Consider the following 16924-nt stretch of genomic DNA (forward strand, 5'->3'; position numbering starts at 1 on the left):
TTTTAATCCCTAGGCCTACAGCAGTGGTACTGGTAAGCTGATCTCTGCTGCTGCTCACTGAGTACTGACAGTTTCTCTCCCTTTCTTATTTCCAACTACACAACCTTACAAACAGCAACGTAATCCACTAAATATTACCCAGCGCTAATTTTTCAACAAATGCAAATGCTGTGATTGCCATAAGTGGTGAATAACTAAATAAAATATGCCTTTTTACAATCAGACTTCAGTAACAAGATACAGGCGCATACGCACATTTGTATTGCTTACAGAAAACAGTACTGAACACTGCATCTCTGCATGTGCCGTGGCAGCTGGAGCTGTTAGATGTGGAAACAATCTACAAATGTAATAAGCAATTGTGATATTATTTATGGGTTAAGCATGCAATGATCTTAATAGTTTTCCAAAAGTAAAATTTAATAGCCAGTCCCTGACATATTAACTCAACAGTAACCCAGTGACCTGGAAAACTGTTCTTTTGTGAACACAGAGTTAAGTAATCCAATTTAATTTTACCTGCGTATATATACTGAATATGTGGCTCTGCACTTCGTCCATGGAGTCCAGACCGTAAGCTACTGTTCCCAGGTGAAGCCTTTTGAAAACCATCTCGTTCTGTGTGAGGGTTCCTGTAACAGAAGCGGTACCAGACCCTGAGCATTAACCACCGCATTATTTCCCAATGCACTTTCTGTTCTTTGCTATACCCTGGATCAAAGAGAAACTGGGCCGGGAAGCGTAACCAGTTACGCGCTGTGCTCTCAGTGCAGGCTGAGGCCGGGGGACATGATGGTGTTCACAGCCCTGAGGGCAGATTCTCCCAGGAAGCAGTGGTGCAGCACATCACTGAGGCAGTGAAAATGAGATTATTCACCCAAAAGTCAATGCAAATAAGAACGTGTGGGCATAGTTCCGGTCCTGTTGGAACCGAAGAAAACTTCTGGGAACAACTTTAACAGGAGCAGGACTTTAGGTCAGATCAAGCTTTTGGTTACAGCTTGGAGCTTCTGACCTGGAGCACAGCTCTGAAGACGGGAGGACAGCAGCAGTCAGCCAGATGGCACGATCCTGCCTGCACACATGACCTGTCTCCCGCCGACTTCGAAAAACGTTTAAAGCATGCTATTAAACCAAAAGTGGAGGGCAAAAATAGCAAAACCAAAGAAATATTTAGAGTTGTTTTTTAAAGCAAAAAAATCTCCTGTTCTCTCTTATTTATAGCCAACTCAAAACAAAAGCATTCCAAATACTTTTAAAATTGACTAAAACATACTGTCAAAGTGACAGAGTGACAGGAAGTGCTTCTTCTAGCCCAAAGGGATCTTTAATTATACGCTCTAGTAAACCAAAAATGTAACAAAAAAAAAAAAACCCCAACAACAAAATATTGTGACCCAAAACTGTGTTCTCTAGATACATACCTGTTTTATCTGTGAGCAAATAGGATATCCGCCCCAGCTGCTCTGGAATGGTGCTGGATCGAACGACCGTCCCAGGGATTTTGGAATCTCTGCGAATCACCCAGCTGTAGACAATTTTCCCCATGTCCAGATTCACACGTAAACTACACAGGAGGAAGGGAGAAGAGAAAAATGAAGTATATCTGCAGTAAAACTTTGGATAAAATCATTGTGAATGCCACAGTGTAATAAAAGGACACATCTTGCCTACCAAAATGGAGAAGCCAAACCAGGATCTTTACGGAGAAGTATATACAAAGCGAGTGATCAGGTGGCAAACGGGGAAAGGAGCTGTACATTGCTCCAGGGGTACAGTAATCCAAGAAAGTATATAACAAAATTTTGCTGAGAAGAGATAAAATTTGAGAGGAAGATGGACATATATGAATGAGGACAGCATGACTGATGATGAGACAGCAGGTTAAAAGTGGAACTTAAATGAATCCCAAACCTACACTGAAAGTAACAATCTACTTATGAATATAACATAATTAAACATTAAAATCTCAATATCCTCTCAAAGACAGTATAAAGGCAACATAAATCAAGGCAGAACATGCTTATACACTATAACATGTAATAGTGCAATGCTGTATAAATGTGACATCTCTCTTTGTCCATTTTTTGCTCCTTTCATCAGAGAAACCAGGTGGCCTGAACAGCGATAGAAAGGTCTGCCTGCAATAGGCACTTGTGGTCCATTATTTCTAGAGATACTCCAGTCTCATTTGCGCTTGGTTTCCAATGGCACCACGTTCCCTGGGAGCTACAAAGCCTCTACAAGAATATTGATAATTCTATCAAAATACTGACACCACAGGGAAAAACCAAACCACTGCTTCCCTAAATGACTAAGTTGTAGCCTAAGTTACAGAGCACGGGCAGCAAATAGGCTAATGTGCTAGATGAATTTAGCAGAAACAACCAAGCAATTCCTAACAGTCCTCTGATTTCTATTTCTAGAATTGTTCAGTTGCCAAATGAAGAACTGATAAGAATTTAAATGCCTAGTCAAACAAGAAACATGGAGGAATATGCAAAGGAAGCAATATTTTCCCGGGAAAAATTAGCAATCGCCTTACCTAATCGGAATGATGTTTGAGAAAAGAAGGAGAAATCTTATGATCTGAAGATACCAACGGCCAGCAAAATGCTGAAGGGCCACCATGACGAGTGAGACTACCACAAGCGCCCCAAACAGGATCTTGGTGAGACAGTTCACTTCCAAGTCAAAGAGACCAATCTAAGCAAATAAAACAGGCATTTCAATCACACAAGTGAAGATGTTAGCTCAATGTAGCATTCACAAAGGGAAATTCCCATGTCCAAAGAGTCATTCCCAACTAATAAGCTGCTTCTCTTTATTTAAAAGATTACAAACAGTCGAACGTATAAACTGCACTGTTGTCAGCACAATAAATGAGACCTCCATCCTCTGGAAGCTGAGCAACGCATGAGGTGTGAGAGGACTCATGCTGTCAAAAGCTGCAGACTATATGTAATATCCTGACGCTTTGTCTTGACCTTGCTAGAGTAGAAGAAAGCAGAAAAATAAGCTTTCCTATTCTAACTGGACAAAAGCATCTCGTCCAAACTGTATAAAACAACATTTTAACTTATCTTAAAAAAAAAAAAAAAAAAAAAAAAGAGTGGGAAGATACAAGTAGGATTAAAAAAAATAAGAGGAAGTAGGTTCTGCTGCAGTAACTATCTTAAATGTTTTTCTGGAAGTTAATCAATATGCATATGGTGTTGTCCCTGTAGTATGTACACATAGCATTTGGAAGGGGTTTTTTTTGTTTTTTTAATTATAAATTTTCCTCTTTTTTATTTAGTATAAGACTCTGCTTCTTTACCATACCTTACTTCTAGGGTTTGAAGCATTCATCACACTGCGTAGTTCCCTTCCAGTGTAGAGAACAACTCCCACAACAGTACCTAAACAAAACAGTGCCTGCATCAGTCCAGGAAGAACAATGTCAGTTTGTTTTCTCTAAAATGGCTCAAAAACGCTTGTTGTTGTATCCATAAGCTCAACACGTAGAGGGGTTTTTTAGCAGGTTAATTGCAGAAGCAGTAGCAACCAGAGACTAAAGAAGTAGATACCTGAAATACAAAACCCAGGAACACAGATTTTGAACACAAGACATCCTACTTCGAAGTCAGCAGTCTACAACCACACTGCTCACGCTTGACGTGACACCACATCAACTAATAGGCATAGAAGGGAATTCGACTCCTTTGCTCTCTCACCTTTCCCTGACCCCCTTTTGATGTCAGTTGTCTCTCCCACTAGAAATAAAAGCTGCTAAGAGGAAAAATTGCAAGTTTTTCCTTCCACTACTTTAACTCCATTAATGTATTTGTAAATTTGCCTCGTACCAGCTAATGATCCTCCATCCGCTCTGTCCTGAGCTGCAAGATATCACCTGCTAGCTTGAACAGCATTTAAACATCATCACAATCTGCAAACATCCACCAGCACTGCGCAGCATCAGCATCCAAGCATTAAGGTGCTCTGTCTGCCCAGAACGGAAAGGACAGGCACCAGCCACTCTGATCCTTCCATAACTGGGGAAGGCGTTTATTCAGATACATCCAGCTAAACTTTACCGCTGGCCTCAGTCACTTCTACACGCAAACCGGTGCTTGTTCACTCCTGAAGTTTCCATTGTCTTGGTGGTGGCTCCAAGGTCTACGGGTATGACCTACCACCTTGCAGCAACAGCAGCGAGGATCAGCTTTCCCTCTGCACAGGAGCTGAGGAACTGTACCTCTCCTCCCAGACAACCAATACAATGAGTCTACGCTGACAAGATGAACACCTTCTGCTGCAATAGGATATCCATATTCTGTAAGGCTAAAGTACTCCTAGCGCAGAAACAGTCACCCTAACCATCCTGTACCTGCAGCGAGAACTTGAGCTCCCCGGAGCGAAAGGAGCCATACCAGTACTGGAAAAGTTTTGCTGGGATAGCTTCATCCAGGCTTGGCACTTCTCTCAACTTCAAAGGCGATTCAGAGGAGACCTTGGTTTAAGCTTACTGTTCCTCACCATTACAAGATAATTCTCCTTCCGATCTCCATTTACAAACCAACAGCAAAATCAAATGACTAGCAAAGCTGTGAAATTACAAACTCATTAACCTAAGTCCAATTGATCTGCTTTTAAAAAAAGCTCAAAGTCTTCATTATGTTTTAAGTCTGCCAAAATTAATCAGTGCTCTGGGCTATGGTTTTTTATCGGAGAAGGCTGCTAAAATCAGAATAAAACCAATGAATTCTTACAGCTTTTAAAGACAGAATTACCTTATTTAAAATCTACAGTTTAAGTATAAATCAAGTATTTGTCTAGTTGCTGTTCCCACCAAAAGGTGAATCATACTAACTCCTACCTTACTGAAACAGATGGAGCTACTGGGAACCTATCAATATATTTTAATGCTATGTCCCACAGTTTCTACAGAGCTAAGAGCAACAATGCTCTCCCTTTTTCTCCTGCAGAAACATAGTACTATAAACCCCTGTTTTCTACAGGTTTCTCTTAAAGACTTTGCAAAAGACTACTAAGAAAAAGCTGGCTACTGTAAAAAGTTTAAAAGCTGTGTTGCCAAGGTCCAAGTTTCTACTAGAAAATTTTAGGGGCTTGTAAAAACGGAGAAAAACAACACTGAAGAAAAACCACTGCTGCAAATACATTGCCATTTTATACTCTGCTATTCCCCTGCTCCCATTAATGACCAAGGTTTTAACAAGCTGCAAGTGAATTATTTTTAAATAGGACTAATTTGAAAGAGGTAGTTTCTAAAAATACGTTGGGAAACATTCCCTTAAAAAAACAAATCTCTGGAGCCAGATGGCAGGAGGTGGTAAGATCATCACAATTCAGATCAGCAGATGGCACAGCTACTCCAAATCAGCAGCAAACAATCAGAGTCAGACCCGCTCCTACTACAGCGGCAGATGGAGAAAGCCACATAGCTCTGCTTCATCTTACAAGCAAAGGCTGCCCTAGCGAGATGGCATCAGCACAGCTTGACAGCTTTCACTTCCAGAAGAAGAAAAATAATATCCACAATTTTTCGTAACCAATAGGTTTTCTTTACAGAAAGAACCTGCAACATGCATACACTAGGCAAGATATTTATTACTACCATAGCAGAAACAAAACAGTATTATGTTGATCAAATAAATCAAAATGAGGAGAAAAACCTATCAGGCTAGAAAACAACTTGAAGGCACACTGGCAGGCACAAAAAGAGCGTTGTTAATTGGTTTAGGGATATTTAAACCAGACTGCATTATACAAAGCAATTCTGAATGATGAAAATATTTGTAAACGTTATTTGGATTATCTGAACCCACAAAGATGTCCATCTACTGGTAACCTTGTTCATCTTCAGAAGGGAGGATTAGAGTCAAACGGCAAGTTCATTTAGGCAAGAGCAGGTCTTTGCATGCCTTTACACAGACACCAAGATGCAGCAGTGCCAGTTGGGATTCCTAAAGGACACTAAAATAGCAAACAACTAATCAGGCAGAGCAGAGTGTGTGCTGCGCCCTCCGTTTGGAAAAGATGCTTGTGCACAGAAGTGCACACACATAACACGTGTGTCCAAACGAACGGCAGAGGAAGAGCTTGCACGCTGCGTAGGTGCTGGGTGTGATCCTGCTGAGGGCAGGGGATCATTTTCCAGCGGTTTCAGTAGGATGGTTCCCTGTTACACAGTCTGGTGTGTTAAATTCAGCCACATCAGTGCAGTGCCATGAGGAGATCAACACATAGGTTTTTCGAATTAAGAACTGATATGAATTAAATCTTCAGTACAAGAGATAAAAAAAGCACGGGACAGAATCACAATAAAAATAGATTTCCATTTCTCCTTTTATTTTTTTCAACAGCTGGATGAATTGATGCACCAAGTGGCCTGTTTGGTATTTGAAGCTGCCAGTCCTAATACATATATTTACACTTGGGGGCATTTTTTCCAATGCTTCACATTAGAAGTTCTTTAGAAGTCCATGTTCCTTCCCATCAATAATTCCATGTACAGCTTGGTACTGCACTGTGAAACCTCTCCATTCAATAAGTTTAGTTGCACAACCGCATTGCAGAATTTTACTGTCTTCCAGATACTGTGCTGTAAACCTTGCAAGCACACTACACTGGAGAGGAACAAGGCTTTTGTTTTGGGAAGCCTGTACTAGAGAACACTGACTGATCTCATGCCTTGCAAATTCATTGTATAGGGAGACCAAAATCCATCAAAGAATTTATTTTTTCCTTTGTAAAATTACACAAGACTAGAACTCAATGGAAGCACTTACCTGGAGACCTTTCATCTTAGCTTCTGTTACCAGCATCTATTTGACACCATTTCTGTTACAGATTAGAATGTCAATGTGGAGTGCAATTAAGTGCTATTCTGGTTGTAGATGCTAAAGAAGTGCCCAAAGGCCACTCCAATTCTTTCTCATCTAAGAATGTCCAAGAGGCAATTAGACGTCAACTCAGTTCCCCAGAGGTGTTAGGACAAGTGGGAAACCTCGTTCGAACGGCTAATTTCTCCAACCGACAAAGATCATTATTCCATTACAAAAAGACCTTTAAAAATTGTTAACATACTTCCCCTTAAAAAAAAAAAAAAATTACACACGCCTCCGCCTTACCTGATGCGATCACTGTGCTGGCCCATAGGGTGTTTTCTATGCTTAAACTTTCATTCACTGGAGGGTCACTGTCCTCCTACAACAGGAAAAAAAAAGTCTTAAACTAGTCAGTAATTTAGAAGTAATTTAAAAGATCAGTGTATGACAAAGTTACATCAAAATGGATAGGGACACTGGGGGAGCTGGTAGTGGACTTCTTGCATAAGAGGGAGGATTTTCACAAACACAGTTAAATCTCTGGTTGGGTTAAAAACACAGGCGCTTTCTTTCAGTAGAGTGGAAGGGTTGGAAAAGAAATCTATTAAAATTTCTCTTTCTGCTGAACACCTCTGGGAATTATAAATGAGCGTGTCAGAAACTCTCCTGGGACTACAGGAAAATATTCTTCTTGGTTGGCTCATGCAGATTACAAGCGTTTCTCCTTCTATGTAAGATCTCACTGAGAACCTGTTTCCAGGCTCAGCGATGCCTGGAAAGTTGTCTGACACGCACCAACAAAGAACAGTTTTAAGAAAGTGTCATTCCTCTCAGATACCAGAAGATTAATTCTACAGAACAGCACCTTTCCATGAGAAAGTAATTTAATGCCTGCTCAAGGTTTATAAAAGAACTGCCCTGCCCAAGCTATATTAGCCTATTCCATGCCAGCACTAGTTCCTATTAAACCAGATTAACCATACCTCCTAAAGACAAGCAGGCAAACCCCAAACTTGCAATATTAAACTTAAATACCAGTAAACAGCTTCTAAAAAGCACTGTCTCCTATTTGTCACCCAACTATTTGTCTTCTGAAAGCTCCCTAAGGGTTTTAGGTGCATCTCAGACTTTTCATAGTGCCAGTGAGATGCAAGAGAGAAGAGGAAAGAAAAAAAAAAAAAGGAAAAGAAGGAAAAAAGAAAAAGAAACCTTAAATAGGCAATGCATCTTCCTATCAAGTCAAAAGACTTTTTTTTTTTTTTTTTTTTTTTTTTTTTTTAAAACAGTGATATTTCACAGCAGCTCTGAGCCTCTGCCCTCTGAGATAGAGGGCATATATAACTGAGCTCACACAGGTTGCATTCAACTGAAAGCAAAAAACCGCCTGACTCAGAATCAAGACTGCTGTTGCCTCACCTAGTCGAGATCCCCTTTCATGGCCTTTTCACAGCTGGGAAAACAATTTTAATCCTTCCAAGTCTGTGGTGGTCTTTCTGAACAGACACAATGATTATGTGACTACCAATGTGATTTATATGTTCAGATCTAATGCCTTCAGAGTAGGGTCTTTAATCCTGAACTGCCTATGACACTGTCTTCAAATCAGAGCTTCAATTACTATATATTTCTTTCAGATTTAATTCACGTATGATTTTTATGAGGGAGGAAAAAAATAGTTCAAGGAATAGCAACCCTTCTCTATTTCTCCTGAAAACATCCGGAAACTTGGAAACTTTCAAAAGGTTTGCACTGCAAACACTACCTATATTATTTAAAAGACACATCAGGAACACTCACCCTTGTGAAGGTCCCCACAAAATTATGTATATCAATATTGGGCTCTTCTGCATATACGTAGGATCGGATTTGAAGTAGATCCTTTAAAACAGCATGATTTAGCAGATGGTTAGACCATGATATTTTAATAACATAGAAAATTTTCCACCAAAATATTTCAAGCAAGAGTTACTTAATCAAGTTATGATAATTATTATCATAATGATTAATAATGATTATTATTAATTATATTACTTTACTTGAGGACAACTATCTAGGAGAAAAGACAACCATTATACCAGCTTCCCTGACAGTATTTTTCTGAGGTGTTTCTTGAAGTGAGACCACAAAGAGACTCCTGGGAGTGAGTTAGTTGTAGGTGCCCCATAAAAGAAATTTCAGCCTCAGGAATCAAGACAGCCTATGACTCTCTTTACTTTGGAGTACAGATGACTTAGACTAGTCTCCCAAGGCAAACTAGGAACATCCTATCACTTGATATTTAGTTCGAGGTGCCATTGTCATTGGGAGCCGTTCTATGGCAACAAGAAGATACTCTAATTCTGCACAGCTTTTTCACTGCTGACTCCTACACACATAGGAACTAGTCATCCCACCACTAGAGAACGTCCTTCTTCAAAACATCTGTAAATTTATTGCACTTTTTACAGAAAGAACTTCAATAACAGGTATTTGGATTCCCTCTGTTTTCTTCCTTTTTTAAAAATGCAAACTACATTTGCTAGAGGGTTTTGGAAAACACCACATTTGATGGAGGTTATGTGCGAAGCAATGCTAAATTCACCAGTTTCTCAAACAGCCCATTAACTGAAGGAACTGAACACTCTTCAGGTAAATCAGATGCGTCTTTTTAACAAATAAAGCGTTTTGCAAGAGCTCAGCTTACAGAAGCGGTTGGCAATCTCTGGGTACAGGTCACAGGCAGGCGCAGTTTCCAGTCCGTCTCACCATCCAGCTGATCGGTGCGAAGGAAACAAGATCCTGTGGATTTTCAACAGCAGTTAGCGTTCTCTCTAGGCGTGACTTAGGTACGTCATCAGCTCATGAAACAGGTTCATAGCTAGGGCACTTTTCTTCCTTTGAAAACAGTATCTGATTTAAAGTAATGTTTGTTAACAACGTACGAACCAAAATAATTTTATCCTTGCATTACGCGTTCAGATCCTTCCAACAGTCTGCATACAGAGAGCCTCCACACTGTATCTTTAAGACATTCAAAATATTCTCATTAGTCCTTATGTTTTCCAAGTCTTTTGATCAAACATTTCCTATCCCACCCTTAACAAAACAAACCTAAACGGCAAATAAAATGATTTACACCTACAATGCACAAGCCATTGGTACGTAGTTGGATCCAACTACCTACATTCTTTAATTAACAAGCAAAATCAGAATATAACAACATGAGAAGTGGTGGTCCACTAAAGTGTTTGAATTCTCTGTCTCCCTAAAATTCAACTATTATCTATTTCTTTCACATTTCCAAAAGATAATTTTCTCTGAACAACCAGTGAAAGGTTAATGACTATTTTGACAATTGGTTCCAGATGTTTACCATTCTTCTCCGACGTCCTCAGGAAGATCATGTCAGCAGGGACCCGCTGGTTCTGTTGCGAGAAGAAAGGCCATTATTGTGCATGCAGCCCCGCACGCGTGTGCGACCTCCGTCCACAGCCCCACGGTGACGAGGCAAAGGGCTCGGGAGGAGAATGTGTATTTCTTTGTCAGACTGAAGCTTGGCATTCATTTTGCTTTGAATCCTGAAATCACTTCCCTGCAGAATCCCAAGTGCAGAACAATAACCGGTGCCAGCTCCCACTGACCGGCCTGGACTAACGTCTAGCTTTACAAAAGGGCTAGTGAGTAACCCTAGAGGTATGAAGGAATTTTAGACTAGCGCTATTTTCCTTTCAAGAGACTCTGTGCTAGAGGAAAGCATGTGTCTTGAGCATACAGGCACCTTTTTCCTCTTTTTGTATGGAATATTTTCATACCAGTAGTTTTAGGGTACACACTTTCCTGCACAGACAGCATGTGAAAAAATGCATCGTAAAGAGGAAACGTATCTGTACATATAGAGGCCTGCACATGGATCTCTGTCTCCCAACACTTGTGTTGGGTGTTTACACGCAACACAACATTTTGATGCTGCCCTTGTATCCGATATTTTACCCACATTCAATAGTCAGAGATAGGGTCACACAGTGTTTTTTTTTTTTATGTTGCTGTAGTGTAAGTGGAAAAATTCAAGTCACAGGTGTTTAACCAGAGATTTGCTCTTGTTTCTAAAGACTGTGATGCTATTTTCAGGACGGACAAAAAAACCCTGACAAATGATTAAATATCGTAGCTAATATCCCGCACTCAATATTCTGAGCGCATCATAAAACCAACAGGATTTCAAAATATCTATATTTTCTATGAGCTTGTGCAAAAAGTACTTTGCAAATAAAACGCACGCACTAACCTTTTCAACGATGATGAGGTCGCCTACTTGTATGTTAGAGCTCTTCACCTTCACGGTCCCTGCGGAGGAGAGACGCGGGTGAGCGGCAGCCACATCTCGCGCCAGCGGGACCAGGCTTGCCAGCGCGGGGCCGTGCTCTCATCGCGTCTCCTTCCAGCTCGGTCTTCGAGAGGAAGCGAGTAACGTTTCTACCGCAAGAATCGCGCAACGCTGCCCGATAAAGGCTCCTCAAACCCACCGCTTCCACCAGGTAAAGCAGCGGTTTTCAGCCTGTGAAAAAGGTTGAAAACCACTGGTGTACGCAGCTACGCACCTCAGTCTTGGAAACAGAGCCCCCTCCTTCGCTCTCTAGTGACCCCTTTGAAACTAGCCTTTCTACTGTTTTCACATCGTTTAATCCAGGAATTTGAAAATACCACCAGGCGACAACAACGCGGGAAAAGTACGGTGACAATCGAGGAGCACCAACTTGCGATTCCCCTTCCCCAAGCGGATGAAGATTTAAAGCTTACGCCTTCCAGCCGAGACCTGGAAGCCGTCATTAAAACGGACGCGTCTTAAAAACAAGGCTCACTTCCTTCTGCGTCTCAGCCGTTATACCTGGCTCAGTCCTACAGCCGCTCATCGGCCTCTCTGCGGCCACAGTCCGAACAAACCGCGCAGAGCGCAGGTCCTACGGAAAACACCCCGGTACTTACTCCTTTGGGGTTGTCAAGCGTTTACCGGTTGCTTTAAAATAGAGGATTAATTTAACAATCGGCCAGTAATTTTAGATCATTAGCCAGCCCTAGATGTGGCTTTCTCGGCGTAACTAGTGATTTATAATCAGTTAATTTGATCCCTGCCTCTACGTGTCCATCTGCTTCGTTTCAACAAAAGCCTCTTTGCTCTGCAGCGACCCGAGTGGGAGTGGGGGAGGCACGTGGGAGCTCACGCCAGGCAGAAGCCCGGGAGGGACAACACTCCTACTGTACCTCCAGATTCATCCACGGGCTAGCCGGGCAGCTCAGGGGCCAAGCAGAGGGGGGAAGGCACGGGGAATAGAAATTAGCACAAAGCACAAAGGTCACTAGGATTTTACTACTGGCAGTCCCTTCATTAGCATCCTTCGCAGGATATGCTTCAGTGTTTCTGCTCCAAATTAACAAAGAAAGCCATTCTGAGCTGCCGGGCAGCCTGCTGCTTTGGTGACACACTGTGTGCTTAACAACATGCTTCATCACTGCTCCTAATAAATGCAGACTTCCTTGCATGCTGTAATTATTCCTACAAATTATAAGCAGTCATGGCCCATTTCACAAATATCTCATAGGTCTTTCGTAGAGTCAGGGTTTTGCCTGGCAACTTTTTTTTTTTTTTTTTGGAGTTAAAAAGGGTAAACAGAATGAATGCTGGGTTAAAGACACCTCTGATGGGGCAGGAAGCATACCAGGGATTAAGAGTCCATTACGCAGAGGCTTAAAAAGAAAAGCCGCACTCCAAGAGGATCCAAAAAAGCATCCCTGGTAGTCTTATGTATGGGCTATACAAAGTTAGGTACTATGACACTAAAAGGGTCTGACAGATAACATCTCTTCCTCCCCTTCTAATACGGTTATTCATGAAACAACAAAAAGCGCTTTTGAATATTCTACTGTGCAAAGGAGGAAAAACTGCATTCTCTCCCCCCAGGCATAAAAATTCCCAAATAATTGAGTAAAGCCTTTTGGTTAGGATAGGTGGCTTTGTTTAACCATATTTTATATACTTCTCTTGAAGATCACAAAGTTTTATTCAGCGACTATCAGCATCGGAAGCACTACCTGCAGGGTTTGGAAATGGAAAGGAAACTTATTTTCATTGCACTTTCCACAGTGATGTAAATTCACGCTGGAAAAAAATGTAATGCCTGGACAAAGCCATAACACAACGATCTCCCATCATTATGGGCATGAAAGGATTTTTAGATCAGTATTTTGCAAATAATGTTATCTGCTTCAAAATTTTTTCACCCAGAAGAAACAGCGACTGGAACAGATTTGTTGTGCCCAGTAAGTCTCTCAAAAGCCTCAGCTACTTTAAGATAAAAGAAAGAGAGGACAGAAGTATCTTTCTAACCAATGTGCATTTTTTAATAACTGTTGTATAAATGAGATCCCCTTTTTAGATAGCAAAACTCATTCTGCTTCTCCAGCCATGCTTGTGGCCTCTCGTGGATGACATCTCTGCAGCATGTACCATATGTCCTACTAAGGCGGCACAGGACCAGATGTTTCCTTTGACTCAGGACTCCCATAAAGCAACTTACTTGCATTAGTTTTATTTCGATCTTGGGAATTCTGCAATTCCTTTTTCTTTCGGTGTAAAAGCTAGCTGCTAAATACTAGATGTGTGTTTTCTCACACAAGTTTAAGAAACTAGCTAAGAGGACTAGTGCTTCAATTCTCAATGTTGTTTTACTACTAAGTTAGTGCTTTTATAAATGCATCTAAAAATATTCCCTCTAAATACAAATAGGTATATTTAGAACTAGTGTGGATTCGATAACATTTACAGCTTTGCTTCCAGTCTGTATTTTCAGAAGCTAACCAGAATACAAGTCAATCAGTGGTTAACAAACACACACAACTACTCTTGATCTCTTATGTTAACACAAATCAATTCTTAAAGTTTTAATGATATTTGTTTGTATTTTGCATTTATCTTTGCTATATACCGATAAATAAATATTCTATAGATTTATCTTTGCTCATAATACACGAGCAGAAAAAAGAAGGCACAATTAAATGGAAATAGTTTGCTCCAACTTCAGCTACGGCCTTTGGAATTATCACCAAATCGGCAGCGTGATCCCAGCACAGATTATTTAAAGTATTAAATACATCAGCCAGGAGAAACGTCTCTTTGTACCACGTAAGCGCCTTGTAAGTCAAGATCTCACAAGAGAGACACACAGTTTTCATTGAGGTAGAGATCAAAATACTTAATTTGGAATTAAAAAATGAGTTAAAACCGGTTTATTAAAACATGCCAAATGCACCCTAGAATCTGAAAGGGGGATTGTTTGGACCCGCTGCACCAAACTTCTGGCTTTGGTACCTTATGCTGCATAAACTGTGGAGCAAGACTCAGAGGGTTTGGGAAAATATTGTTTTTATATGGCTGGTAAATGCCAATGATCTGTATCCGAAGTAGCACCCCTCAGTAGGAGGTCTCTTCCCATTTCTCGCTGTGGAGTTTCTCTCTATTATGCTGTGTTACCCGAGGGGGGGGGAGCGAGAGAGAAGAAAAACAAACCAAGAATTTGCAAGCACTGTTTTAGCTTTCTGTCAAGCAGAAAGCCGGCATACAGACCTCCGAACACAAGCAGTCTTGTAGGTTTTATGAATAGGGGATTGAAATTTGATTGTTTTTTATTACAATCCAAACAACTGTCCTCTAAATACACAGCATTCTATTAAAAAATGCTTTCCAGAAGTCTTCTGGTTTCATCACTTTGGAACTTAAATGGATCATAGCAGTAAAAAGGGAAAACAGGTTTAGTTTTTAGAGTGTTTTTTGTTTGTTTGCTTTTTTTTGTTATGTAAATTAAAGGGACCAGTCCCACACAGAAAACACCCTGCTATCTGCCTTGCCTCACACTGTCCTCCAAAAAGATTAGTCACTGGAATTTAGCAACTATATTCAAAATAAAACATGATCCAAAGAGGATTCTCCCTTTTTCTCTATAAAGAAAATAGCTCAGTGAATCTCAGCAAGCTTAATGAGATGAGTGCATTAAAAAAAAAAAAAAAACACAAAACCACACACACTTTCACATACAGCAGCAAAGCTGCAAATCACCAATAATTACAAAATACCAGGGGTATCATGTTAGCGAGCTCGATGCTGGAGAGCTCCTCGCGTTCAGCTGATGGGAGAGGTTGTCCTTGGAGGTGCAGTAGCAGGGTCTGCTCAACTGAGCGTGCAGCTGGTCTCTGCCCAGAGAGCGCCAGCAAGAATGCAAAGCGCGAGAAAGCGCACACAAAGAGGACAAGAGGATCCTGCTTCAGGAAAGCACTTAAATCTGTGCTTACTTCTATCCCTATTCAAAAAAGCACATAAGCCTGTTCTTAAGGCTCTCTGTCTTCATTCAGAACTGAGTAGGTATTTACATCCCCGGGGTTGGGCCAGGAGGCCAAGGCTGGAGATGGGAAAAACTCTTCTCCAGTCCTACACTTTAACAGCAGCTTAGTGAAATCACACAGCAGAAATAAAAATAGCTTGAAGAAAGCTGCAGAGATCCATTAGATCTGTTATAGCCAATCTTGGAGAACAGCGGTGTTCAGCTTCCAGCCTCACCTAACCTCTCCCCCTGCCAAGCACCAGCTTTAGAGGTGAAACTATTGTGAAACTAAAAAATAAAAATAAAAAAGCAGCAGCAGCAACATTTCAGAGTTTCAGAGGGCTTTTGTGCCCCGGTGCCCTTCTGCGCTGCCCTTTTCAGGACAGGACTGTGCTAATATCCTGGAGCGTGAACCGTGCTTTACAACAGAGGGAAAAGTTAAACGGCCTATAGGCTCTCGGCAGCAAGTTTCATCAGCTCCACTGAAAATAAATGGTGAGAAAGATCAGCTGTTCCCAACTTTTTTTTTTTTTTTAACTCCTGATATTTGCTGCTTCTACTTTTCACCTGAAGAAGCACTTGCTTGAAAGCTTATCTACATTTTAACTATACTAATAGTTAAAATAAATAAAAAAGAATTACACCTTTCCTTTGGTTTAAAGCATCCAGTCCCCCCCCTGCCCCCAACCCATGTTGACACCACAAACTACTCCCATGTTTGTAGATGATGCTTGGAGATGTTAAGGTTTTAATCGGTGAAAAAAATTGATGTTTGAGTCTTTTTGAAAGCTAGATTACTGAAAAACATCAGATTTTGTGTGTGTGCCTGTGAGTGAGTGAGAGAATTTGACTTTTCTCCCCAAACTGCTAGCCAATTATAAATGATTTTCTGCATTTCTCATTTTTCTAAACTATACTGCTGAAGACTCTTGTTGGTTTTTTTTTTTTTTTAAATACACACCAAAGGCATGATAAAAAAATAAAATGGCTTAAGATTTTCTGTTAGTGCCCAGCTGCCAATCCTCCTTGGTTTCTTTCACAAAATTAGAAGAGTTAAAGGGCTGGGGGGAGGGAGATCATTCATGGGAAACGTAATAGCAATATGAAAAGAACTAAAGGAGAGGTCAGGCCCCTTATACATCATTGAATGGAATCCAGAAGGCAACTCTTTTATATCTTTAAATAGATGTAGTACACCCCTCTTGGATGGGGCTTTTGTTGGTTGCCAAGCATTTTAAGTGTTGTAGTAAGAACATGTTATTAAAAGGGGATTTAATATTCAGAAACTCCAGTTCCTTAGTTTGCAGTTGCCTCATAATTCCTGGCATGTGAAATATATACAGCCCTAAGCAATTACATTTAAAAAGGAGGCTTATTCTTAAAAGTGTTGAAAGCAGCGTATTTTTAGTACAACTAGCTCACCACTTCTTAATTCAGGGGTATCTACTTTTATAACAAAGAAAATTTAAACAAAAAAAGAAGTTGCTTAAATTCAGTTCATTCCCTGTTTAAAAACAAAACCCCGGCCTCACTGACATTGTCACGGTATTAGCAGTAACTCCGCAGCAAGGAAGCCTTCGATTTTTCAAACGGGAATTTAAATGTCTTTGTTAGGTACAACGAAATAACGGCGACCAGCAGCAATGATCAGATGCAGCTGACACGCGGGCTCCCTTAGGAAGGGGGTTTCTGAATTCCTCCCAACCGGGGGAGAGCAGGGGCTGAACAAGATACATGCAAAGACAT

General features: G+C 40.7%; 1 protein-coding gene across 1 annotated transcript in view; it reads right to left on the reverse strand.

Moving 5' to 3' along the window:
• ATP9A (ATPase phospholipid transporting 9A (putative)) overlaps window positions 1–16924 on the reverse strand; it is a 68093-nt gene that overhangs the window by 34393 nt on the left and 16776 nt on the right. Inside the window, exons 5-13 of the mRNA XM_068912290.1 lie at window positions 11095–11153; window positions 10183–10234; window positions 9514–9608; window positions 8628–8708; window positions 7134–7209; window positions 3325–3401; window positions 2546–2706; window positions 1425–1567; window positions 520–632 (exon numbers count right to left, since the gene is read on the reverse strand). Of these exons, the coding sequence (XP_068768391.1) occupies window positions 520–632; window positions 1425–1567; window positions 2546–2706; window positions 3325–3401; window positions 7134–7209; window positions 8628–8708; window positions 9514–9608; window positions 10183–10234; window positions 11095–11153 (857 nt within the window). The remainder of the gene's footprint in view (window positions 1–519; window positions 633–1424; window positions 1568–2545; window positions 2707–3324; window positions 3402–7133; window positions 7210–8627; window positions 8709–9513; window positions 9609–10182; window positions 10235–11094; window positions 11154–16924) is intronic.

This window comes from Struthio camelus, chromosome 18 (genome assembly GCF_040807025.1).
Source record: "Struthio camelus isolate bStrCam1 chromosome 18, bStrCam1.hap1, whole genome shotgun sequence".
Taxonomy (NCBI): Eukaryota; Metazoa; Chordata; class Aves; order Struthioniformes; family Struthionidae; genus Struthio; species Struthio camelus.